The sequence below is a fragment of the Columba livia genome, chromosome 19 (genome assembly GCF_036013475.1).
Source record: "Columba livia isolate bColLiv1 breed racing homer chromosome 19, bColLiv1.pat.W.v2, whole genome shotgun sequence".
NCBI classification, from domain to species: domain Eukaryota; kingdom Metazoa; phylum Chordata; class Aves; order Columbiformes; family Columbidae; genus Columba; species Columba livia.
This window is the reverse complement of record NC_088620.1, coordinates 3,899,304-3,923,687: the sequence shown is the minus strand read 5'-3', so window position 1 is coordinate 3,923,687 and position 24,384 is coordinate 3,899,304. Positions and strand designations below refer to the sequence as shown.

The 24,384-nt window shown below is 39.5% G+C and overlaps 2 protein-coding genes across 3 annotated transcripts in view; one reads left to right on the top strand and one right to left on the bottom strand.

Annotated features, from left to right (window-relative positions):
* The window catches only part of RPL7A (ribosomal protein L7a), an 80,664-nt gene that overhangs the window by 42,626 nt on the left and 13,654 nt on the right, over positions 1-24,384 (top strand). The gene's annotated exons all lie outside the window — the stretch shown is intronic.
* On the bottom strand, positions 1,528-24,369 carry CCDC180 (coiled-coil domain containing 180). Of its 2 annotated transcripts, none has more exons than XM_021280098.2 (37): positions 24,082-24,369; positions 23,320-23,501; positions 22,422-22,504; positions 21,776-21,885; positions 21,551-21,679; positions 21,245-21,355; positions 20,302-20,397; positions 19,166-19,329; positions 18,822-18,941; positions 18,204-18,283; positions 17,176-17,264; positions 16,826-16,948; positions 16,026-16,199; positions 15,407-15,522; positions 14,869-14,995; positions 14,079-14,118; positions 13,749-13,978; positions 12,995-13,212; positions 12,344-12,519; positions 11,546-11,726; positions 10,875-11,021; positions 10,096-10,240; positions 9,789-9,905; positions 9,280-9,378; positions 8,921-9,034; positions 8,073-8,272; positions 7,598-7,668; positions 7,047-7,164; positions 6,422-6,496; positions 5,973-6,039; positions 5,521-5,665; positions 5,164-5,324; positions 4,265-4,402; positions 3,315-3,426; positions 2,973-3,078; positions 2,292-2,430; positions 1,528-1,877 (listed from the first exon to the last, which is right to left on the bottom strand). In XM_021280098.2, the coding sequence occupies exons 1-37, from the start codon at positions 24,148-24,150 to the stop codon at positions 1,746-1,748; spliced, it is 4,704 nt and encodes a 1,567-aa protein (XP_021135773.2). In that variant the 5' UTR covers positions 24,151-24,369; the 3' UTR covers positions 1,528-1,745. The 2 variants fall into 2 exon arrangements, with proteins under 2 accessions (XP_021135773.2, XP_021135776.2); XM_021280101.2 differs by having other exon boundaries at positions 13,749-13,972.

Genomic DNA, 24,384 nt, shown 5'->3' with positions numbered 1-24,384 from the left:
ATGCGGTGCCAAACCAACCCAAATACTTGGGTTGAGCCCTTACCCATATTGAGTAAAGCAGGATTACCCCACAGAACAGAAACGCTGTACCAGTTCATACATTCTTACACAATACTTGCCCATTTTGCAAGAACACAGCACTGGCAATGAGAATCCACCTGTGGCCAAACATAATCCACACGTCTTTTGTACAGAACCTCTCCCAGCCAGGTCTATGACATGTAAAACTTTGTATTTGATTTGACAGAATTACATTCCATTACCAGGCTGTTTGTGTTTCTGAAACATCGAGCCTTGATTGAGTTGTTTTCCATGGTGTTTGCAGCCCCTCCCCAGCTTGATACCACTTTCTAATTTCATAAACATCCTCTCAAAATTTTTCCCCAAAGCCTAACTGAAAACATCAGACAGTACCACTTTGCAGAAAGCCTCCTGTGGCTTCTCATTTCCTGCATCTGACCATTCTCATGCACTGAGTGCCATGGTGTCCAGAGACTGATAGCACAGAACTTGGGTGATGGGGAAGGGCAGAGGACAATGAACAGATAGAAGAAAGGAGAATAGAAGTTATCCTCAAATTGAATAGTAAAATTAGCACAAAATTAAAAAAAAAAGACACAGGTGTTCTGCTTATTTTAGTGCAGTTTCAGCTATTGTACTAGGCATGTACTTCCATGTGTCTTTACAGAGCAAAACATCTAATCCCTCAGGAAAAATAATACATGTGTTTTGAAATATGGCATCATTAGGAGCACAGCTGATGCATTCCCCTTTTGCTGCAGTTTCTGTGCTACAAATCTCCAAGAACACTGGAGCCAGATGAATTCAGAACATCTCCTTCATCTAAAACCATCTCATTGACATTTAGCATGTTTGTCCTCAACTGATTTACAACTCCAGGGTTCACAATGAGTGCAAACAAAAATTAAATAGATGTGGTTGCAGTTAATGACAGAATCTCCCAACGAAAGCAAAACACAGCTAAAGCTTTTTTAGTTGTTATTCAGGTTCCTCAAATTTGTTCAGAGAGTTTTCTGAAAGCAATTTGGTATTACTCCTAAATGAATGTGCTTGAGCTCCCAAAACAAAGCAGTACTTTATCTTCAAGCCCTGCCTTGGAAAGCATTCCGGATTGCAGATAAACACCTCACTTACAGACCATTCCATGCAAAATATTCTTTTTCAACTATTTCAGATTTCTAAACCTGTATTTCAGATTTCTAAGCCTGAAGTAGCAAGCTGTGAGCACAGCGTCATTCAGGATGTGAAGAAAGAGGATATCCATGGGAAGGCCTTCATCTGTGCCGAACAAAAAGCTTCCTTGCTGGACTCCATTATTAAACCGGCTGCCTTGGACTATTATAACCCCAGGGTGCACCATGACAGACACATTCAGTTGTGTCTTAGCCTTGAACATGAACTTCAGTACAAATCCGCTGCTTGGGCTTCTCAGGTTCTCATATTACAGCTAGCACCACAACGAGTTAACTTCACTCTGGCCGAGATCTGACTGGGAAGCACTGCGCAGAGTCTCCATTTCATTTACAGCACATTCGTCAGATTATTTTATTTCAAGAGGCAAAAAAACCAGCTCCTTTGACCATTGCACTTGCTCAGTGCAACAGAATGTTTTTTTAAATTAGAAAATTCTGTTGGGCTAAATCTATAACATCACTGACATTAGTACAAACTTGTCGGTTTACACCAACAATGATCAGGATGACACCAGCAAGATTTGACTGATCTCATGTATAGAGTTCCTTAATCTTCTGGACAGATCGTTTCCACCAGTCTTCCCAATGCTGAATTGTCAGCAACTGAGTTGTACTTTCTTCCTTGATCTGGGCAAACTGCTGCTCAAGTTTGCAAATGTATTTCTGGATAAACAACAACAACAAAGGACAAAATTAGTAGTGATGAAATATAATTTTACTTTGCCTAAATCCAGGTCCTGATCCACTATCAGAAGATGGCATACAGGGCACTTTTTGAATTGTGATGCTGGTGAAATGCATGAAGCGACCTGTTTCTTATACCATCCGTGGGTCTCTGCTGAAACAATTCCCCATTGTAATGTGTCAGAATGAGTGGATTCCCTGAGAAACCAGCTCTGCGTTTGACAACATCACAAAGAAACGGACAAGAGAGGATTTCTACACACAGTTAATATGGCTTTAAGATCTGAAAACACTGTGCATATTAAAAACTTATACATAGCTAAAATTTTCTTCTTAAAAAAGCAAATCCACAACAGTAGCAGCTCCGCTCACAGTCCTTTCCCACTGACCAACCTTATATACAGCATCTCTTGCTTCTACTGCTGCTACATGGCCCAGTGTAGTCTTTGCTGTTGTAACTGACGCAGTTTCTCTGCAAATAATATAGTCCGAATTGTCTGTAAGAGTAGTCATGGGTATTCCTGGCCAAGTCCTTTAAAAAGCAACACAAACAAACAAAAAAGCCACTTAAGAAAGTTACAAAAGAGAACAGATTATACTAGTACATGTTACTTGTACTTACAGTGCAAAAGATTCAATAGTTTTTTAATCTCCACAAAAGGATTAGCCTAAAAACCTTATTTAGTACAACCACCTTTTCTTTTAAAACTTCAGGATCTCTGCACAATAAATCGAATTTTTGTCTGCTGAGTGAAAATACACAATATATTCATAGATCGAATGTGTTGAATTGATAAATAGTGGCCAGGAAGGTGGCATAGCAATAATACTGAAATTGTATTGCTTTACAATACAATACATAATTCACTTTTATTTATTTGGATCTATTGCTATTCTTTCTCTAAGATCATTACCCACCCAAACTGCCCCATAACTAATTAAAGGACATCACTAATGATGAACATAGTATTCAGCGGTTTCAACAAGGCAGCAAAAAATTATGAGGACAGTGGCTGATACCAGTTTAGAGAAGAGAAATTACATAGAACAGTGTTCAGTATGGTCAAATATTACCTGCTCCCACGCTCAATTAACTGTTTAACTTCAGAGATTTCTAGAGGAAGTTCAGCTTGTTTACGACGGATTAAAGTGGATGTCTTCTGTCTTGGTGGATCAGTTTCTGGGAGATTATAGAAGACAGACTCAGCAGCAACAAAACAATGGCACTAGTAATGTTTTGAAGTAACTATAAGCAGCTAGATGCTCTTCATTTTTAAGGCTTTTTGTTGTGTGCTTGATCATTCAAATGTGTCCATTTAAAGTACTATAGCATATGAAACTCTCCTCTTCCTAGACAAAGTCTGCAGCAATCTTGAGAAGAAAGAGGAAGTCTGAACAAGCAATTATCTTACTTACTTGCTACCTGTATATCATCAATAGTGACACACTCATCTAATTCCAGAAGCAGCTTTTCAGTGAAGGCAGCTAGTGCAGAAACAAAGTTCTGAGCACACTCGGCAGCACAGGCCTGTCGGGACGGTGGAGACAAGTGAGAGAAAATCTGTTAACAGTTTGATCTCCTCTTCTTTTAGTTTATCTCACAAAGAACTACACAAGCACTCAACCTTGACATTTTGCAGCAGCTGCAAATAACAGACATAAGGCTCTAAGTTGCGCATAAAAGGTCTTACAGTGCCTCTGCGGTATTTTCAACACTACCTGATTGCCTAAGGTAGAGTACAAAGAGCTATAGACTTCTGTGTGTAGTTGCCCAGTAGTTGCATATTTTGTTTAAGCATGTGAACTTGATAAAAGCAGCTATCTGTAAATGCATCCTTCTGCCCAAAGCAAAGGCCATTTTGGAGTTCAGGTACTTTGGGTAGAAGTGCTTTGGTCAGGTATTATTCTAAAACAGGGTACGTGTGTTTCTGTGTGTGTATGCATGTTATTTGCACTAATGAAACACAAACAGAAGAAACTCTTCCAGGCATCTGTTGTCTGCAAGTAATATAACTAACCAGAGGATGTCAGTGTTGCTCCCAATTTAGAATTATATCCCATAATTCTACCATTAAGATCTAAATCATCTCTTCCTCAGTATGTTCTATGAATCATACAAAAGATCAGTTAGTTCCACAATAAATCTATGCACGCGTACACGTGCATATGCATTAATGCATATATTGATTTAATGCTGATAACACCTAACTTAAAAGTGAAAAGACATGTGAACAGGATTGCCTAAAACTGAAAACATCTTCCATTTTCCAGTTTACTTTCAATGTGGAAGAAAAATGTATCCAAGATGTCCTCTCCTTTCCAAATGCAACACTTAAGTTCCTATTAAGCAATGGCTTTACAATTACCTGCAGCATCTTAGTGTTGAGATTAATCCCATCAGCTTGGTCTTTTTGCCTTTTTCTTTCCCTTTGGCACAAAGTGTCCAGCTGAAGTAAGTTGTCTGGGTGTCCCAAAGAGGGATGCAATTGATTCTTGTGCACGGCCTTTCAGTAAACACATAAGAATGAAATCCCTTCAGCAACAAATGTGCAACTGAGTCATAATAAGGAAGTAAACCGCACACATTTTATATCAAAGTATTCAGAAAGACACAGAAAACTTAGCTGTCTAGAGATAAACCTTGCAGTATATACCAAATTGCCTGTCTGCTGGATTGTAGGGCCTCTGATCTCACCTTGGGTTGTGTTTTCAACAAATAATAATTTCTCCTACCAAGTGGTAAACAAGATATTTTTTATATCTTTATATTTGAATTTTTTCCTGAATTTAACTTAGTACTCAGAATGACAAAATCTCAAGATACTGGTCTGTAAAATTGTCTGCATGATCTCCATTATGATTCTGTTATCAGTTCTGAAATTACAGGACAAAATACGCCTCTTTTTTGAAAGACAGTAAATAATGATATTTCATTACCCGTATACCATAGTACCTACAAATGAGGGCACCCATACAGTATGAGCTGTGTAGCCATACCACAATGTCACGGCCCTTAAAGAGTTTACAATCTAAGTGTACGATGCCAGGCAGAGCTGTACCAGATTAAAAAGAGGCAGCCCAGTGCTGGAAGCAACCAGAAAAGGGACTGAGTTACTAGCAACACAAAGAACTACACAGACTAACTGCAAACTCGGAAACTAAATCTGTGGCCAGCTCAGCAGTGAATGATTAAGCGAACAGCGAGATTAATAAAAAGAAAATTTTAGAGTTCTGATGCATTCAGCGTTGCACCCCAGATAAATACCTTCACATTCTCCCATTCTTCCATCTGTTTATTGAAGAGGTGCCGAATCTGAGCAGTGGAATAGCTGAGCTTCTGCTCATGTTCTCTTAAAAGACTATCAGCTGCCAACTGGGAGACATAAGGGAGCTCCTTCTCAAACAACGTCAACTGATCCTGAAATGCTTTTTGGAAAAGAGAGGGAGTTTATGTGACACAGAAGTATTTGTTGCAAGGTAAAAAAACCCTCAGCCAAGTTGAATATGCACTGCAAGGGCCAAAGAACCTGGAATTTTCTTTCACAGAGATTCTGCCCCTGACATTCGTGGTCAATGCGTCGGAGTCTAGTTGGAGGCTTGTATCATAACTGAATGAACTCACCTAAAAGACAGGAATTGTAGTAATCATCTGCCTGACTTTGGTATGACAACAGGTTCTGTTTGAGCATTTCTGCACAATGTTCAAACGTCTCTGGCAGATCTCCAGATATCGTGATTTGAGGCTGCTGCTGGTTTTCATAGAACTCCTTCAGGAGGTAAAGACAGAACAGAAATACTGAGAACACATTCAAACAGGTCACATCTGGGCATATAACAGTCGCAGGGATACATAAGGTTACCAACCACCCTCTACTTGAGACCAGTTTTCTTCTTCTGATTCTGAAATGCTCAGTTAATCTTTAAAAAAACCCTGTGATTAAAAATACACCGTGTCAAATGCTATTTAAAAGTTAGGTATGGCCATCCAAAAATTGTAAAGAACCAAGTTATTTAGCTGACACAGAGGAAGGCCTATGAAAGCAAAAGTGACTGAAGAACACTGGGGTTTCTTACCTCAGCAAGAGAGAGCAAGCTGTTATTACCCGTCCAGAGAATATTCATAATAATCCCCTTTAAAGTACTGGAAACAAAAAACCAAATAATAATAATAATAATGACAAAAAGACAATCACACTGTAAAAAGATCATGTTGGCAATATTCACTGTTTTACGAATATTTTTTTCATGTTTATTTTAATGTACAAAATGGGCTTAAATGAGGCCACCCATGTTAGATATTAAACAGAATAAAATGGATGACTTTTATATTCACTATTATTATGCTATAAAAAGGAATCATTCTGTAAACACTTTGACTCATATATATCAAGGTTAAATACTTCAAAATTCAACGGCGAGCTCTATAGTTCACAATTGTAAACAAACAAGTAGTTAAATAGATAGACAGGTGTGGTTTTTTTCAGATTAACTTCCGTTTCTGCAAATAAATGTACATGACTTACTCAGATTCTGGAGGCTCCTCTCCAAATATTTGGAATTTCTCGTCACTGAGATCTAGCATGTTGGATTTCCTTCTCCTAGGGAGGGAAAACATTAATTTGAAACTATCCCCAAGTATTATATTTTCCTTCTCTGGCTGATTATTTGAGCTAATCAGTCACATGCTGGACATGAAACTGAAGAAAAAACGGGAAAAATGTAAATCTAAAACTAGTATTACATGAAAATAATTTTTCAGTGGAAAAAGATTCTTAGGATTCTACCCTCAATGGCTCTTCAAAACTTTTCTGTTGTTTTCACTCTTACAGTAACTCATTTCATCTATATATAGATTGAGCTGAAGACACCAGACCCTAAAATTAAGCCATGTTGATTAAAGAGCGAGGTTAGTCAACAACTTCACAGTACAAAACAACAGCAGATGAAGGAGAAAATGAGCCAAAATTCAGCTAAAATCTGAAAAAAAAGCAGTGCTGATCGTGACGACATAAACAAAGGGATCCCAAATGGCAGGCACAGACAGAAAGGCAGCTAATACTAATAAGCATTAGGAATTTGTGGACAAAGTTTAGGTAAATATCTGCACAGGAACATTGTAAGTGGCATTTCTCCTTTCAGGGGTCCTACCTTGCCGTTAGCTTCTTCTGGTTAAAAGACGACTTCCTTCTGATCTGAGCAGTGGAGATCCGACGACTTTCACCAGACACACTTACATGAGAACTCTTCTTTGATGGGGGAAGAAGTGCTTTGTATTCAACAAGATGAAGAACATTGTATAAGGCATTGTAGGACCCATCATTTCTGGCAGACAGAGCTAAAGTAACCCAGCACTGACAACAGCAAAGGTGGCGATTTGGGGCATGAGTAATAGGAATGTTGTAGAAAATACATAGATGGGAAGAGATTTAAAACAACATTAGGGCAGAGAATAAGGAGGAGAATAAACGGGCTACATTCACTGGCTGTGATGGGGACTTAGGAATGGGGAAGAGAGAGAGGTTAAGAGCCAAAAATCATCTTATTATTGCAAAGTAAAGATAGCCAAGAAAAAAGTTGGGATGCACAACTCTGTCGGAGTTCGTGTGCACGCCACTGGCTGGAACAGGCTGGGCATGCTCAGTGAGACACAGGGAACTACAGTTTAGATGACTGTAATACACCAAAAAATGCTGGCACACCTGCTCCTGATGAAGGTAAATGATCCTTTCTCTCCAGATTTAGGCCTGTAGATTTTCTGGATGGCTGAATTCTGAAAAAAAGAAAAGAGCTAAGTGGCTATTGAATACTCTGCCATTTTAAGTTATATTTTCTATCCCTACCATACGCTAAATGCAGTTAAATTTCTGAGATAGTGTTTAACAGGTAAGATTACCTTTATAACTGACAGAGTAAACATAAGTACTTTAATGGAAGTAACTAATTGTTTAACTAGAATTTCTACAAGCGACACTGTGCATTAAAATATTTACTTGCAAATTACACACTTGTCATACTGTTTGTTGCATACTTTGTATGTTAATTCAACTATGTAGCACGTAATCACCTTTTAACTAAAATAACAGTGTAGATGAAAAAAAATACCCAAAATGTATCATAATGCTATTAACTAGATATAACTTACAGAAAAATACCTTTAGACAAACAAGTACTTACTCAAGTAAATTTTTGATAAAGCTTATTGATAAATCATCAAGTGCAGACTTTCCCATTCTGCTTGGATTTAACACAGGAAATTCATCAGGATCCAGCCCCATCAACAACACTTTGTTCTTATCTCTGAGACACTCTGTTCGAATGGCAACAGCAACTGGACCTTGTAACGTAACATCCATTGCAAGAGGGCTGAAGTTCTCCTGAAATCGGAATAAAAATGAAACCCTGTTGACTGGAGCAGGCAATTAGTGAAAGCACTACATGAAGGTACTGATTACTAAAGCAGATCTTCCAAACGTACACTCTTTTGCTTCACAGGCTGAAATAAATTTCTAATAGCAATATTGTTACAGCTATACAACCCCAAGACACTTAGAAGTAGTTGTGAGTAGGTTCTTAGAATTATCATAAGCCATGTGTAAGTATCTACCCTTAAAACAATGATCCACTGAAGCTTACAAAATAAAGACAGACTTTACAGACAAGGAAGTTAAAAACCAAAACAACATTTAATAAACACTTTTTTTTTCTAAACATTATTTAAAGAAACCCATGAAATATGGATCTATGAATAGTGTTACACCTGGAAAATCCACTCTTGCAAAGGACTGAGCAGCTCATTGTGATGCTGAGCATCTTTAACATTAAGTAAACTCAGTGTTGACTGATTTACTCAGCCTCTTGAAAAAGCTGACCTAAAGTTACAATGTCTTGGACATCTTGGCATAATGCAGCATCTTTCTTCATTTGAAAATTCGAAGCACAGATTCCAAAAAACCTTCCAAACATCTACACCAAAAATTTACTCAATATTAAATAAAACACAGAGAACTTAGATGTTATCTTACAGAGTCACACGGGCTCATTGGTTTTATTAGCAAGCAGTCAAGATATTGGCTCCTCTTCTTCAGTTCTTTCAACAGTACTTGGGCAAAATCACACAACTCTTCAGAAGTCAAAGCCTGAAAGATATGATAATACAGATGGTATTTACTAAACTAGCTATTTCAGTCTTTTCAAATATGCTGACTTGCATGCAATCTTCCTGAGCAAAAATTCTGGAAAGTACTCTTTCCACCCACCCCCAAATGTGTATGAATAGAAGTCTGCCTCAAAACTATCAGTTTTTACATTATACAAACATGCACAGTGAGTCAAATGAATACCAAGTCAAATTACATACCATTTTGTGCTGATTAGAACTTACTTCTTTCTCTGCAGTAGGATGAGCACAAGCTTCTAGCTTCTGATGGAGCTTCTCCAGGTAAGAGTTTATTGTCTCTGCCTGCAGATTGGAATTCGCTACCTAAAGCAGAAACAGCTATTGGGGAAGTGAAATTCCATTCAAGGGGTTTTCAGAGGCTCCACTTGGAAACCACTTGCTGGTAGAAACACTCAGTCACTGGTACTCAGAAGAGAAGGTGAAAACAATAATTCACAAAACCACCACTTCATGTCCTTGACTGCACCACAGAAAAGTGCCGGTCAGTTCAAATGTACGTACTCAACATGCTGCAAGACCATACTGTCCCAGCAAAGCTGCAGCCCTAGTGAAAACACAATTAAAGCTGATAACGACAGAAAACAGGTTTTGAATGAGTATAAAAAGTCACTCAATGTTTGTCCACTCTGAATTCAGTCAAAAATATCTTCAACGGAATAAAAGACACGTGATTATAATTCATTTAAACCAGGTTTTGATGTTTCTGTTTGTACCTCTGATTTGATTTGCACTTGCAGATTTCTCAAACATCGTTGGATCTTCTCCATAAAAACTCGATTCGTAAAGACATGCCGGAACTTTGTTTCAGACTGTTTGATAAGTTCAGTAGCCTTTAAGAATGCCAGAAACAAGAGACAGAACTAATTAATTTTCACTTATAAAAACTTAAATAATAGAAACTCACAATTTCTACTGAATTTTTCCATTTTTGCCACATAGAACAGTCTTACAGTCCAGTCTGGGAGCAGGCCACCAAATATGCCAATATAATACATGATTTGGAAGAATGAAACTGCACACCTGCTGCAAGCATCTGGATTCCATTTTCTTCATATCTGCCTTGATTAAACTTTCAAAAGAGTCAATACGCTTACTTTCTTGCTGAAGACACTGTCTGAAAGACTTGACCTCATCAGAAGAAAACTCACCTCCCTCCACAAATAATCTGAAAGCAAAGCAAAAGCAGTTGGTTGTCAATCTTTCTTTTCTCAGAGACTATTTTAGCTAAAGAGACGTAAAACAAAGATACCAACACAAACGTTGGGTTGTTTAGTCTGGAGAAGAGGAGGCTTAGGGGTGAGCTCGTCACTCTCTAGAACTACCTGAAGGGCAGTTCTAGCCAGGTGGGGATTGGGCTCTTCTCCCAGGCATCAGCAATAGGACAAGGGGCCATGGGCCTCAACTCCGCCAGGGGAAATTGAGGCTGGAGATTAGAAAGCAATTCTTTGCAGAGAGAGTGGTCGGGCATTGGAATGGCTGCCCAGGGAGGTGCTGGACTCACCGGCCCTGCAGGTTTTTAAACTGAGGTTGGACATGGCACTTAGTGCCATGATCTGGTCAATGGACTGGAGTTGGACCAAGGGTTGGATGATCTCAGATGATCTCTGAGGTCTTTTCCAACCCAGTCGATTCTGTCATTCTGTGATGTGATAAAAACAGTATAGTAATTGCGGCTTAATAATTTTTTAAAAATAGCAAATTAGATGAATAACAGAATAATTTTACTGTTCTGCCTATGCAACAAATGCTGACGCCCAGAAATAACTATTTACAAACAACGCTCTAACGAATCTCTGTACCTGCAAGTTTTGAGAAAATCTGTATTTGAATCCCTTAATTTTCCTAAAGCCTCCTCCAAATACTTCTGGTAATTCCTCAGGAAAACCTGGATCACTTTCAGATGATTATCTAGCTCTGTGCGCAGGCTGTTGCTGAAAGGAGCTAACCTAAACATAAAAGACAGGGGAAACAGGTAGAAAGAGGAGCACAAATTATGGTTCAGAAACTGCTGGCTGTAAAGACGCAAATAAAATCTGAGAACTCAAGAGTGTTTCAGTATTCTGAAAGCGACTCACTGAACTGTTATTGCTTTTGTGACACTTGGAAGATACCACAGCAAGCAGTTGATGCTATTGAAAAGTATCCTTCAACACTAACTAGTTAATTGCTAGTACTGTGCGGGTTCACTAAACTGGATAAAATCTAAAGGGATGAAACATCTTTCCTATTTTAAGACTGCCAGTACCTTGAAAATACATGAAAGCTGTCATCCATCCAGTACTGATTTTAATTTCTTCACAAGGAGATAAAGGAAGAAAACATTCTTTACCATTTTTTTTAAGTTTCATGAAGCAGTCTTCATTGAAGAGTAATGACATATAAACCAGATTAAGAATGCAAACCAGGAACCAGCATTCGGGAGTATTTAACCATGGAAATTCACAGTCAGGAGCAGCTGTGGCACACTTACTTCTCAGTCATAGGAGTGCTGAGGAAGACAGATTCCATGTCACGGATTTGGGAATGTAAGTTTTTGCTGATGTTATTTTGCTGATCACAAAATTCAAGAAATTTATCTCTCTCCTTTCTCAGAGCTTCCACCACCTCTGTGCAGTGGTTCTCCAGGCACTCTTTGTGAACCAACAGTTCCACTGATAAGAAAATAAATTTTACAATTGGGTCATGACTGACTTTTATGAGGACATAACAAGATGGGTGGATGATGGCAGAGCGATGGACGTGATCTCCCTTGACTTGAGTAAGGCATTTGACACAGTCTCCCACAGCATCCTCACAGCTGAACTGAGGGAGTGTGGGCTGGATGAGCGGGGAGTGAGGTGACTGTGAACTGGCTGAAGGGAAGGAGCCAGAGAGTGATGGTCAACGGGGCAGAGTCCAGTTGGAGGCCTGTATCTAGTGCAGTGCCTCAGGGGTCAGTACTGGGGCCTGTATTATTCAATATACTCATCAATGATTTGGACGAGGGAATAGAGTAACTATCAGCAAGTTTGCTGATGACACCAAGCTGGGAGGAGTGGCTGAAAAGCCAGAAGGCTGATGATCTTTCGAGGTCCCTTCCAATCCCTGACATTCTGTGATTCTGTGTTTACTGTGGACTCTCACAGCCACCAGACAGCCTATTATCAGAAGCACCAGTAAAATATTTTCCTCTACTACTGAGTCAGCAGATGCTGAAACATATTTTGGCCAACTTATGATCATCTCTAAATGAAGACATGCAATGCTCAGAGTAAAAAATAGTCGGTACCAGCTCGAAGATTGTAGATATTTGTCTCTATATTCTCCTGCCTTCGTTGATGTAACTGAAGATGCTGCTCAAGTTCTGAATCCAGTTCCTCTTTCTTGACAGCTACAAGGACAAAGGAGTTGGAGAAGGCATCTGCAAACCATTTCTCCAAGTCTTCGAAAAAGCAGAGGCGTATCCTGTGATTGAAAAAGAAATATTATAGTCAGGAACAGTAAGTAATAAATAAGAATTTATCAAATATAATAATTCTAAGAATTTAACTTCTGATTATAGGAATATATGGTTTCACTCCCATTTGCACGATACTGGCAGACTTCTCAAGCTGGCTATGCACTGAGTACCAAGCATTTTAGCTGCACAGCTCTACAGGAAGTCTGGGCAAATTACTTGTCTGTCTGTAATATCTTTTGTCACTAAATAATTTTCTGTAAAATATGAATGTTCTGTAAGAGGTAAATGCTTGTGTGGTACTCTGAGAGCCATGGATGAAAAGCAATATAAAAATTTTCCCTTATTTTTATCGATTTAAAAAGACGAAGAGCATCATATAATTAGATATTTTTTGCATCTTTAGTCTAATGTTTCTTCCAAACAGCTGAAATTTGTCTGTTACCTAAGGGAAAGAAAGAAGATAAACTGTTTGCTACTAACCGTTTCTTTAGCTCTACAAACACCGTTTCTTCGATAAGTACATATTTCAGGTATGTAAGAAGCGATTCCTTCTTTTCATATTTTGTAAAATAAGTCGCTGGGATGTCAGTCTTTCCTGCCTCTTCAACTCCAAAAACTGTGTAAGAGTTTCCACTAGAAGTAGAAAAGGTCTCAATGGCAATTTCAGAGCTTTCTCCCTTGCTGCTGTTGAATGTAGCCTGGGAAACAACAAGGAATCATCACCTGTTACCTTTAAAGGTGTAAGCCCAGAATCAACAGAATAGTGTTCTGGTTCTCAGTTTCGACAACATTCATACAGAGAATGTGTGCAAGTCTCAATAGGCAGAGTCACCAATGTTTTAAAAGGCTTTTGTTATGTTAATAAATGTACATAACTAAAGACTGAAAAACTAATAGTCAGATATAAATACAGCTTAAATCATTCACAAAGGGTTAAGAATAGTGTGATGAAAGAAAGGTATTTTAAAAAAAAATCTATGCAAAAGCTTCTTACAAGGGTAAAAGCCATGCATAAGGAATGGTTATAAACTCCATTTGCCCATAGAAAGGATCTAAAACTCTAACAGTCCAGAAATAAATGAAAACAATAGAGACTTCTGCGTGCTTTGTGTAAAACTAAATTTAATCTATTTTAAAGAATTTATCCTACCTGAGGAGAAAGCAGATTTCCTATTCATCATTATTTTGTGCAAGACTTCACTTTCTCTTGTTCGCCCACCTGTGTAAAGCTTACCCCCTCTCCTGCATGCTCAGTTCCTTCACTTCCATGAGAAATACTCTCCTTATCTTCTTTTTCCTCCATTTCTTCAGCTTCCTGTGCAAAGATCTCCTCATTCCCAGCTGCGCCGGTTTCCTCATTTTCTTGTTGACAACTATCCATCTTTCGCTTTCCTTCAGTTTCTTGCACAATGCTCTCAGCTTGCTGATCCACCAGACATTCAGCTTCTGAAGCCTCAACTAGTTCTTCCCAGTTAAAGCAGAGTTTCACTTGGTTACAATCCAAAGAAATACAGATTGAAAAACATGCAAGCAAAAAGACGTATTTGTACCATTCACATATTACCTTCATCTTGAAATGTGAAGTCTATCTCTCCTTGCAAGTTCTAAAAGCAATACAACAGCAAAATAAAACACGCTATTTAAAAACAAGGATTTGCTTGCTTAGAAGAAGTTCATATTCCTTCTTAAAATAAAGCTATTCCAATAAGTCTTGAGTGGATCACTTGTTTTCCAAGGAGCTATAACACTCAAATTGGAATATTGTGTCCAGTTGTGGCCCCTCAGTTCCAGCAGGACAGGGAACTGCTGGAGAGAGTCCAGCGCAGCCACCAAGATGCTGAAGGGAGTGGAGCATCTCCCGTGTGAGGAAAGGCTGAGGGAGCTGGGGCTCTGGAGCTGGACAAGAGGAGACTGAGGGGTGACCTCATTAATGTTTACAGATATATAAAGGGTGAGTGTCAGGAGGATGGAGCCAGGCTCTTCTCAGTGACAACCAGTGACAGGATAAGGGGTAATGGGTTCAGACTGGAACACAAGAGGTTCCACTGAAATTTGAAAAGAAACTTGTTCCTGGTGAGGGTGGCAGAGCCTGGCCCAGGCTGCCCAGGGGGGTTGTGGAGTCTCCTTCTGTGCAGACATTCCAACCTGCCTGGACACCTTCCTGTGTAACCTCATCTGGGTGTTCCTGCTCCATGGGGGGATTGCACTGGATGAGCTTTCCAGGGCCCTTCAACCCCTCACATTCTGTGATTCTGTGATATAATGTAAATTTTAAAGCTAGTGTAAATTTTCCCAAAGAAGCAAAAATTAATACACGAATAACATTTTAAACCAGAAGTTTGTTTTCTTTATACCTGTTTGAAGATTTCCTTTACATTAAAATATTGGCTCACGGATGTACTGTAAGAAATCAATTCCTGAAAAATGGCTTCTGGGTAAGTTTTTACTTTATCCATTAGAACTTCATAGAATGTCTTGCATCTGTCAAATTTAAGGTCAGTGTTTAAGGGACTCAAGTATATAGAGAAATAAAATGAATTATGACTACAATGTCTTTAAATGCAAATTTAACTTTTTGGCCAATCTCATAAAACCTACTACTTTAACCTTCTGAATAAATAATTATCCCATTGGCACGGATGACATGGTATACTACACGATAATATTGATCTGGTTTATTTTTTGAACAGTACCAGTCTTCCTCATTCCTACTTGTAAAAGGTGGGTATTAATTGCCTTAACCTTGTTCAATGTGGCCATTATCTCACATTTTTACATGAAGTAGAAAGCAATGTTTTTCAACACCTCCACACTACAGCATAAACAAGACCTAAATAGTACAACTAACACTCAAATATGCTTTAGTTTTAAAGTTTGCACTAAAATTCATACTTAGCTCTGAAGTCATCTAAAGAAGAAAGGGCATCCTTCAAATATTTCTTCAGCTTTTCTTCAGAGCTTGCTCTTCTCATTTTATCCAAAACTATATCCAGATTGTCTTCCATAATCTAAGGTCACAGAAAAAGAACCCAGTGAAATTGATTTAGTAATTATTAAATTGCTTCATAACTATTTATGATTCAAATAATGAACTTATGTACACATATTCTACACCAAGAAGGGAAGTTATCTTACCAAAACTCATCTACTATGAAGATCTTTCATAGATAATGAACACCTCTGATATTGCACATTATACACATAATAAGAGAACCTGACAAACAGACAAGACACTATACCTCCACGAGATCTTATGAGTAATAGAAACTTGCAGCCACTTAATATATAAAATACAATCATTGCCACATCAAAAATAAGATATGACTTGGGTTAATCAAGCAGTTAGCAAAAAATGTACCTGACAGAATGAAACTACCCTGTAGGCATTCCAGTATAAATGTCAAAGGTTACGGTTTAAATTTTGTATCAGGTATTTTGAATTCCAGAGGGTTCTCTGCATTGAGAAGTCCTTTCTTTACATCATACCACATCCTTATTTTTTTGCTTATACCTGTATTAAGATATGCTGTTTCTGTCTGCATTCATCTAATTTCTTCTGAAGTTCATTTTCCTGCTGGGACAGGTTATGTTGATGGGCATCCCAGAGAGCCATGGCCTCCTGAAAATAGCTGTACAAGTCTCGACAGTTCTGCTCATTCTGTTTAGCCAGCTCCTTGAAGTCTCTCTAAAGAAATACATTTAAGTGAAAAGGTTATTATTAATCTGTTGCTAGAAAGTGAAATACATGTATAAGGGGACATATGACATGATCATAGGCCGCCTGAAACTACACTATCAGTATTCAACATGGTCTCTTCTACTTGGCGAGGGAAAAATAGTCCAAGGAAATAGGATATGAATAAGGATTTTTGTTCTAGAAGCTGAGATGTGAAAACTTCAGTTTATTCTCCTGGTACTGCAAAGCACAGAATTACTACGTTCTGCATATGCCCTGAAGTATTTGGCCATCTATCATTTTAGTAACAACTGCCCAATCATTTTCATGTATGGAATCATACAAGACCGATTGAAAGAAATTTGGGAGATAATTTAAATGTCTCTCTCTGTCTCCAGGCAGGATGAGCCATAACAAATTAAATCCTGACAACCTACTATAAATAAACCAAACAATTATGAACTGTTCTCCTTGAATCACACCAAAGTATTTTTATTTATGGGTCAGGTGTTCAGTCACACTACGGAACTCTTTCTAACACCAATAGCCTAAGACGCACGTGGCATTTCAGACAGTAGCGCAGGACGAACAGACTACTCCCAGAGAGTAAAAAATACCAGGTGTAATCAACATACATCCATATGCTCCAGCTCTTCTTCAAAACGACTTTGTAGTTTCTCAGTCAACTGGAAAAACTCAGAATCCACAATTTCTTCAGCTTCTTCTTTTGTGCAAAGTTTCAGATTCAGCAGGTTATTCTAAATGAAAAGAATGCCAAGTTATCAACATGCATTTTGCTCATTTCAAGTACAAATACCACTGGCGATTGTAAAAAAACCCCAGACAGCAAGTTTTGTAATGGAACAAGACAGAGATTAAAAGCAATTTCATTTGTTATCTCCATGTTTGGTAGATCCTCAAACTTGTATCATTGTGTACTGTTACTAACAATTCTTCCAAGAATTCACAAAGCCCTGATACAAACCTTGCATAACTCCATTTCTGCCAAACATTTTTGCTGGACCATCTCATACTGGGTGCGAATTTTCTTCACACATTGTGCATTGTGGGTATCTGGAGGATATGAACAACAGGCCATTGTAAAGAAATATTTCACAGTGCAGTGTGAAATGGAAACATGACAGAGGACTTGTCCGAGTCTCAGCACAGGCAATATAACCCAGTAGCGTTTTCACATGTGTACGACACTACCAACCAGTGAAATGTTTTAATACAAATTGTTTTATCATTATGCTTAAAAGCAGTGAGTTATTTACAATCGCCAGCAACTTCTTTGCTACTATACAGGTCACAAACATAAAGATGGGATGTGCTCTGGAGAACTGGTGAGAGGAGTCAAGGACAACAGGAAGAGCTTTTTCCAATACGTGGCAGATGAAACTAACACCAGAGGCAACGCAGGCCCACTGATGAACGAGGTGGGTGCCCTGGAGACAGAAGATACAGAGAAGGCAGAGTTACTGAACGCCTTCTTTGTCTCTGTCTGCTCTGCCGGAGTCTGTCCTGAGGATCCCGTACCACTGAGGCCCCAGAGGAAGGCAGGACAATGGAGGAGTTTGCCTGGGTTGATGAGGACTGGGTTACGGAGCAGTTAGGCAATCTGGACATCCATAAATCCATGGGTCCGGATGGGATGCACCCACAGGTGCTGTGGGAGCTGGCTGAGGTCATTGCTGGACCGCTCTCCATCATCTTTGCCAAGTTTTGGGAAATGGGAGAGGTGCCTGAGGACTGGAGGAAAGCAAATGTCACTCCAGTCTTCAAAAGGGGCAAGGAGGAGGACCCGGGTAACTATAGACGGGTCAGCCTCACCTCCATCCCTGGAAAGCTCTTTCTGGTTGTGTTTTTAGCTCAAACCTACTTAGAAGGTACGTGGAAACACACAGAATAGAGCAAACACAAACTTGTGAAGCAACCACCTGACTCATCACTGCCTGGAATAAAATAAAGAATTGCTTGATTTCCAGACTGTTTTATTATTTTCCAGCTTACCTATATTTTCGTTCAAATTCATGACACATATGTACCATTCATCTGTCTCCTCTGCTTTGTATGTTGAAGGGAACAGCTCACTATTAAAATAGCAAACAAGAGTCAGATATCTTCAAATACAATCCAGTCACCTTTTAGAAGCTAAAATTATGAATCAGAGTAACCATATTACTGTTAAAAATAAACCATGAAGACTGCTGTCATCATATCAACATAGTAGTGTTAGATTTCTACCAAGACTTCTTTCTTAATTTATTATACAAATTAAACTCCCACACGGAAACAATGCCTTGACAAGATCACCAATTTTTACTTATCTACCCATCCTTGTCTGCCCCTTTCTGCTATGTTTCAAATGTCAGTAAGATTTACTTTCGTGCTCCTGCATTTCTAACCCTCAAACACCCCCTATTTAGTGTAACTGGTGCAGCAAAAACCAATAATACACTTCTTTTTTCCGTTAAAAGGAGCTTTACAAAAGAAGTTTCGGCCCTGCCTTACTGCTGTGTTGTACAATCGCACACTGAAAGGGAGTAAAGTGCATTTTGTAGCCAAGTCGCTCACTAACTTTAGAAAGAATTCTATGTTCCTTTGTTCCTGTTCTCTCTTTTGTCATACCCAAGGCGCTGCAAAAGCTCCATTCTCCTTTCACTAAGTGCAATCTGATCCGTTATCACATTTTCAATTTCTGTTTTCACATTTGGGGGATTTTGTATTTCTTCATTTGCCATAAATTCTCTGCAGGATAAAGAATACATTGAAATAAATATCTGTTTACGAAACTTTAATGTTTGACATACAAACACGAAACATGTTTTATACGTACCAGGTGAAAAAGAATGCTGAGATTTTAACTTTTATAAAGGAAAAATGATAAAATATTACTGTTTATAGAAAACATAAGTGAACACTAGTCATTTTGTTTTATTCATACTCCAAAATCTAATTGTAAAATGTCTGACCTGAACCTACGAATTACACAGTTCTTTTGGGTGAGCTTCCAGTCCTTGACTCTATCTTGCCATTTCAATCGATGTGATAAATCCTTCATCATTTCTGATTTCATTAGATTAACGAACAGCTTGGCAATTGCCCGCTGATTAGCCAACAGTGCTCTGTTAATCAGCTGTGTATTAAAAAATAAAAACAGGAATGAAAGCAGCATAAAAAAAAAATAAATTGCCAGCTCTATGTAAAACAAAGGAAAAAAAATATAAATGCTAAAGAATAGCCTGCAAAACAGAAAACTCTCCTATATTGTATCACAGAATCCCAGAGTGTCAGGGGTTGGAAGGGACCTGGAAAGCTCATCCAGTGCAATCCCCCCATGGAGCAGGAACACCCAGATGAGGTTACACAGGAAGGTGTCCAGGCGGGTTGGAATGTCTGCACAGAAGGAGACTCCACAACCCCCCTGGGCAGCCTGGGCCAGGCTCTGCCACCCTCACTGGGAATAAGTTTCTTCTCCATTTTAAGTGGAACCTTTTGTGTTCCAGTTTGAACCCATTACCCCTTGTCCTATCACTGGTTCTCACTGAGAAGAGCCTGGCTCCATCCTCCTGACACTCACCCTTTAGATATCTGTAAACATTAATGAGGTCACCCCTCAGTCTCCTCTTGTCCAGCTCCAGAGCCCCAGCTCCCTCAGCCTTTCCTCACACGGGAGATGCTCCACTCCCTTCAGCATCTTGGTGGCTGCGCTGGACTCTCTCCAGCAGTTCCCTGTCCTGCTGGAACTGAGGGGCCACAACTGGACACAATATTCCAGATGTGGTCTCCCCAGGGCAGAGCAGAGGGGCAGGAGAACCTCTCTGACCTACTGACCACCCCCTTCTAACCCACCCCAGGTACCATTGGCCTTCCTGGCCACAAGGGCCCAGTGCTGGCTCATGGTCACCCTGCTGTCCCCAGGACCCCCAGGTCTCTTTCCCCTACACTGCTCTCTAATAGGTCATTGCCCAATTTATACTGGAACCTGGATTGTAGTGATTGATAAGTAGAAATAATTAATTTCAGTTGGGAAAAAAAAGACATCGTGGGAATATTCAGATTGTTATCTTCTCACAGGAAAAACTGACTCTCAATATGAAAGATTTACCATGGCCTCATTATTCATGAACTTGTGAATGTCAGCTGGCAAGAAGAAGGAGATTTTCTCCAGTATCACAGTGTACTTCCTCAGTACGTCTGTTATCTGTGCAATAAAGGAAAAAACAAAAATCCATATACTTCAAGTGTCAATTTCCTAAGGCAAGCAACTATTTAAGACCTTTTTTTTTCCCATTAAAATAAATAAAATTGGCTGGTAGATTAAGAAATTAATCTTAAAATACCTATTTTAAATACTGATTTGTTAAATCATTCATAATTAAGCAGACAGGCAATTTAAGCAAACATAGTCATGTCTGGTATTTTTCATAACTAATCAAACAGAAAATTCCCCGGTGATCCTGTTGGACCTATTCATCATGTCTACATCACAAAGAAAGGACAAACCGACACAGGTATAACAAACAGCACTTGTTTGCATACAAGAACATCCTTATGGACTGTCCATTGATTTATCCAAACATTTACTGTGATGTCCAACAGCTTTCACAGGTCCCGCTGAGGTCTACACAGCTGTAGCATCTCTACTATTGATACCCAGCCTACTCAAACTAAATTAGGGCACCTGTGCACATTCTCAGCTTCAGAACAGTTAAGTCCCAACTAAATAACATTTCACCTCTTCATAGTTTGACCTCAATAACCCTGCAGAAGAACACAAGCAGCTCACATATTTCTTTCATCTTTACTACAGGTAATTGTCGGAGAAACAAAAACCTTGTAACTAGAAAAGAAGCATCTTCTACTGATTACATGGGAATAAAATGAGAGAATGATCTATTGGTGAAAGGACAGCAATCACCCACACAACAGAACGCCCGGCAGACCTTTCTGACTCCTGTGGAAACACCCTACTTTTTCCTTTGCATCCAGCATTACGAGCAAATAATAATATTATGCTTAAATTAACAGCTATTAAAACTGCAGCTCACTTTGTCAGCTCGACTCCATTCAACCTTTTTTAAGGATTCATCCATTTCCCTAATCCACTTCCTTCTGGTCAAGGATTCCTGATGGATAATGTTCCACAGTTCTTCCAAAGCCTGCAAGAAGAATTTGTTCACAATCTCACTGAAAAGTAACTGTCAAAAATACCAAACAAACAAAAAACAAACAAAGCAAACCACAAAATCCAAAAAAGGGCATTTATATTTTAAAACAGCAAGACATAAGAAGTTATTTTACACAGGTGAGGTACAGTGTAACTGAAGATGAGACAATGGCATGAGCTGCCTTACTTCAATTGAGAAACCTTCCAGAGCAGTGTCAGACTCAAGCTTTTTCAACAGAAGTTCAATTTTACTGTCAGACTCCGCCAGTTTTGTCAGAAGGAATTTTCCAGGCTCCAACACAAGAGGTTCCATCTCCTAAAAAGGTAAGGAAGTCAGTCTGATCTCTTGAATATTAGGCCCTGACCTTAGCATAGCACTCTGGACTATCTGGATTACAAACCCCAGCCTTACCCTGCCAATGCAGGCGAGTTCACACGACATGGAGGAGAGAGCTTCCTCGTGACGGCCGCGCCGCTGCTCCGCCAGGCGCTCTAAGATATCGCTCCTCGTTTCCCCAGGAGCTGCCAGGAAAGAAATGAGGATGATGGAGCTTGGAACCATTGCTGCAGAACACATAACGCACGCACAATGAACCACCAAATCCACCCTCTGACCCGTGTTGTTTGTGCAGGTGTTACAGCGTGTGGCACCTTCCCACTGGAAGGGAAATCTATGCAAATGTAGGTTAAAAACAGTAAAGCATATTTCAAAATTTCCTTTGATTTTATTAATCTGCAGTTTTCTGAAGGATAGAAGCATGGAAGCTATGAACTAAGTTCAGGTATGTTGCAAAAAATCGCAAATTCCAAGAGTGAGATCTGCTTACACCATAACTGGAATTTACCAACTCAACACAAACTGTGACTGATCGACAATTTTACAACCACTTTTTCTATGAGTAGACTCCTCATCTTCAAAATTGCCTACAAACCATCAAAAATCCATCAGGTCATTTCTGAGACTGATTTTGTACCTTGTTCGGCTAAAACAATTATACATATGGCAGCTCCTAAGAATGCAAATTAAAATATCTGACATCAAGGGAAATGAATTTTACCAATAAAATCAGGCAGGGATCTGACTTCCTCAGCTGCATTTACATCTACACTTTTCCAAGCCTTTTGAAATACTGTAGCTTCTCTGAAACAGAAAGAGAACAAAGCTTTGATTTATACTAAATACATAACAGGAGGGAATTGCAATGGGTGTAATATTAAATTTAATTGGCAAATGTAACATTTAAGTGAATATAAGCATCATTCTCACTTCAAAGATTATGGTTCAAAGAACCAGAGGTGAATTGAACTGAGTAATTATCTATCTTAGGTTGATCACAAGTCTGCTATGACGACATCAAAGCAATAAATGCTAGATTTAATACGTGTAAACTACAAAGACACACATACTACCTCTAAAAGGTATAAAATTCTATGAACTGTTAAGTAAGAACTAGTGAGGAATATGGAAATAGGTTTTATCTGCCCACTGCCCTTCCCATCAGCTGGAGCACTGTGTTTTTCCTTGGAAGAAGTGAGAATAAGGGTGTCACTATTCAGCAGAAGAGTTTGGGTGAAAAGGATGGATGCACTAATTGCTTTTCTTGCTCATTATATAATCATTAGTGCAGCATCATGTAAACCATTAACATAGCTTAAAATGTGGTTCAATAACATACATCAGACTGGGCTTATGCTTTGAACAAAGATGACATATGATTTCTTTTTAAAAGAAAAGCCATACAAGATGCACGCCATTGCAAATATTAGCCTGCTAATCTGCTCTTCAACAGCCAGCAGATCATTATACTCCATTCACACCCAGCAAGGAAACAGTCTATTACAAATTGTTAGTGTTGAGATCAAGAATTCAGGAGCATCCAGCCCCCAGTGCAAATCTTAGAGCCTCATACCGATAGCCATGAAGATAAACTTGGGTTTTATGCTTCTGTTCTCTACCTGGACAAGGGCGGCTTTTCTGTGGGGTCATTGTAGGGCGTTCTTTCAACACAGTCCTGCTGGGCACACAGCAGCCTGGCATCGGGAGAAATTTCTGGATCCCCAACCAAAGCTAGCCTTTCATTCTTTATGGGAAAGCCGGGCTTGTTCCTCACTTCATGCAAGGAATGCACTAAGCGAACCTTCAAAGAAGTGTAATCAAAATGGTTAGCGTTCTTCCCAGCCTACTGAAGAGATAATGATATAATTGATAAAAATACAGGGGGAAAGGCAGCAGGGAAAGGCAAAATAACGACCATCACTTAGCACATGCATAACAATTTTCATGCAAGGCTGTTTACAAAATGCAAAATATATATATATATATATGTTTATATCCCTTTCCACATAGAGGAAGAGTGAAGCAAACTGGATCGTGTGTCTTGCTGCTGGTTACGTGGAAAGTCAACAGCAGAGTCAGAAATGCCTGAATCCAGCACACGATGCCTCTTAATTGATCTTCTACTGCTGCGTTATGATTATTCTACCTCCAGTTAATGTTATACATCCTGATACACAAAGACACAGGAACACCCAGAGATGCATTAGTAAGCACATGCTAAAGATAACACAAATATTTTTGACTACAACAAACAAAAAGCAGGAAGGTTGAAACTGACCTCTGCTTTGAAACTGACCTCTGGTTTGCGGCCACTTTAACAACCAGCCAACAAATGCCCAACATCATTAACTCACATTGTTCTACCGTTTCTTTTTTTTTACCTCATCCTCGAAGATGGGTTTGTAGACTTCCCCGGGGGGAACCAGCCGCACGGCCCCCAGCGGCAGCATGCGGCCCCGCGCAGCCCCCGCCCGGGGCCAACGGGACAGAAAGCAGGCCCTGCCGCCTGGTTTTGTTTAACGTTGCTGCAGGTGAAGCATCCGGAGGACTGAACCGCCTCCTGTGGTGATTTAGCGGCGCTGAGGGGACCGGGCTGAGGCGGGAAGCGCCCGCGGCTCGCGCGCTCCCCTCGAGGCGGCAAACGGGCGGGAGGGGCGCGTGGCGCGGAGGCTTCGCCGTTGCCA

Bases quoted from the DNA above. Each gene is read 5' to 3' on its own strand.
- CCDC180 (XM_021280098.2), bottom strand. From the start codon at position 24,150: ATGCTGCCGCTGGGGGCCGTGCGGCTGGTTCCCCCCGGGGAAGTCTAC. The intron at 11,727-12,343 runs GTACCGACTATT...TTTTCTTATCAG, and splicing joins TATCTACAATCTTCGAGCTG to TGGAACTGTTGGTTCACAAA. The intron at 9,035-9,279 runs GTAAGTTCTAAT...CATATCTTTCAG, and splicing joins ATCCTACTGCAGAGAAAGAA to GCTTTGACTTCTGAAGAGTT.